This window comes from Engraulis encrasicolus, chromosome 20, assembly GCF_034702125.1.
Source record: "Engraulis encrasicolus isolate BLACKSEA-1 chromosome 20, IST_EnEncr_1.0, whole genome shotgun sequence".
NCBI classification, from domain to species: domain Eukaryota; kingdom Metazoa; phylum Chordata; class Actinopteri; order Clupeiformes; family Engraulidae; genus Engraulis; species Engraulis encrasicolus.
In genome coordinates this window covers 1,180,001-1,182,500 of record NC_085876.1, presented here as the reverse complement: position 1 = coordinate 1,182,500, position 2,500 = coordinate 1,180,001, and the positions used below count along the sequence as shown (strand labels likewise).

The following is a 2,500-nucleotide window of genomic DNA, read 5'->3' as shown; positions in this document are numbered from 1 at the left end:
TAGTCTAGCTACTCAAGTAGTCCTACAGTTAAACATGCTGTAAAACAAAGCAGGGTAGATTTAATATGAAAGAAGGGAAATGTTTTGCCGAAGTTTACCGTTACTCTTTCATTTACCACATAGGTCACGTTAACAGAGGTTTCTTCAGAGACAGTTTTTTTTTAAGGAAGACTGAAGATTCTGAACCCTGTCCGTCATTTAGATGGTAGTTTAAATAGGCTACAGCCGTATCAGTAGATCAAATGTGCATTTCAATTCGTTATTATCTGCGCAGAGGCCACATTTCTTCTTAAATAGGCTACTTTATCCTTCACCTTTCTCCCCCTCTCGCAGCATGTCACGCGACTACGCATCTGCAGAGCGCGCGTCCCTGCCCCCAAATAATGAATTAGAAATCGCCAGTGATGTCGGCACAACTGTTCGATTAATTAAGATTCAGAACCGTTTGTATACCTAGGACTATGCTACTACATTTCCCCACAATCTGATTTAATGGCAGGGCGAAGTTATCCTTCTATGACCTTCTGTATGACATGGTCGCTCCTCTCCTCCTCTCCTCCCTTTGACAGAAATTCTTCCAGATTGTCAGCCTGATGTTGGACATAGAATACCTGGAGAAGTGGGAGGATGCTCACCAGGTAAGAATTAAAAATAAAAAAAAGAATTGCATTTTGTGTGTTTGTGAGAGAGAAAGTTGCCTGTGCGTATCAGTGCACACCACTTTACACATGTGTGTGCATGCATGTGTGCGTGCATGTGATGACAAAGTTACCCACCTTTGCTCCATTTACAGATCACTGCCTTTTCAATCATTCCACTATCATCACACGAGCAGAAAACAACACCTGCTCACACACAGAGTGACAATACAGTGTGTGTGTGTGTGTGTGTGTGCGTGCGTGCGTGCGTGCGTGCGTGCGTGCGTGCGTGCGTGCGTGCGTGCGTGCGTGCGTGCGTGCGTGCGTAATGTAATAGAATGTAATGGAATGTTTATGTGTATGTGAGTAGTTGCATAATTTTGTGTTTGCACCAAGAGTTTAAGTGAGCTGACATGGAAATTAATTTGTTAATATGGAGGCAGTTGTACTGCTCCACTTGCCCCTTGCATCACTCACTGCATAGTGGCTATACAGTGTACTCACTGACGTCTACACAAACATGCATATAAACACATGAGTAGGCTACGGACATAAACTCATCATGTACCACATAAACACATGAATGCATCATAATACTGTAGCTCAGTAGTACAGACCCAACAAAACATGAGGGCATGAAATTGTCAGGTCATAGGTTAAATACTGTAACTCACATTGTATAGGCCTAGCAATTTATTCATGCAGACACACATCAATGACGTTGGACTTGGAGTTAGGAGTGTTTGCTTTCAGGTTTCAGCCCTCACATTGTCAGGGCAATACCTCTCCTAATCACCAGGGTGTGCTGTAGGGAAATGGGCTTTTCTCTTGCGTGTGTGCGTATGTGTGTGTGCGTGTGTGCACCAACGTATGGTTGTGTGTTTGGCTGCTTGCTTTTTAGAGAACAAGGAACACTGTATTTCAATGGCAATAAGAAGACAATTTGATTTGGATACATTATCACAATTCTCACTGAATTACAGTAATTAGCTTTGTAAAAGTATTATGTTATGCAGCTGTATCTTGATAACATACACAAACTCTCTCTCTCTCTCTCTCTCTCTCTCTCTCTCTCTCTCTCTCTCGCTCTCTTTGTCTCGCTCTCTCTCTCTCTCACACACACACACACACACACACACACACACACACACACACACACACACACACACACACACACACACACACACACACACACACACACACACACACCATAAAGCCATAAAGCTCTTTAGTCTGGGTTCAGCTAGAGGTCCTACGTGGGCACTTGACAGCCGCTGAAAAAAATCTCAGACGATAAAAGAACAAAGAAAGAAAGAATAAAGAATCTGTATGCCTGAACCAAATAAGGTTGTTAATAATACATTAGTGCATTTGTCTGTGTGTGTGTGTTTGTGTGTGTGTGTGTGTGTGTGTGTGCGTGAGTGCGTGCGTGCATGCATGAGTGCGTGCGTGCATGCATGCGTGCGTGCGGGTGGGTGCGTGCGTGCGTGGGTCCGTGAGTGCGTGAGTGAATGTGTCTGAGAGAGAGTGAGAGCAAGACAGCGAGAGAGACAGGGAGAGAGAGAGAGAGAGAGAGAGAGAGAGGGAGAGAGAGAGAGAGAGAGAGAGAGAGAGAGAGAGAGAGAGAGGGAGAGAGAGAGAGAGAGAGAGAGAGAGAGAGAGAGAGAGAGAGAGAGAGAGAGAGAGAGAGAGAGAGAGAGAGAGAGAGAGAGAGAGAGAGAGAGAGAGAGAGAGGGAGAGAGAGAGAGAGGGAGAGAGAATAATAAATGTGGGCCTATATGTGCACACATATGGAATATCCAATGACCAGCCTGTCTCCTCGCTCACACCACATTTCTGTTATTTATGTCTCATAATGTGTG

At 44.5% G+C, this 2,500-nt stretch overlaps 1 protein-coding gene across 1 annotated transcript in view; it reads left to right on the top strand.

Annotated features, from left to right (window-relative positions):
• Positions 1–2,500, top strand: part of adgrb2 (adhesion G protein-coupled receptor B2) — a 253,236-nt gene that overhangs the window by 105,417 nt on the left and 145,319 nt on the right. The window contains exon 12 of the mRNA XM_063186118.1: positions 570–638. Within this exon, the coding sequence (XP_063042188.1) occupies positions 570–638 (69 nt within the window). The remainder of the gene's footprint in view (positions 1–569; positions 639–2,500) is intronic.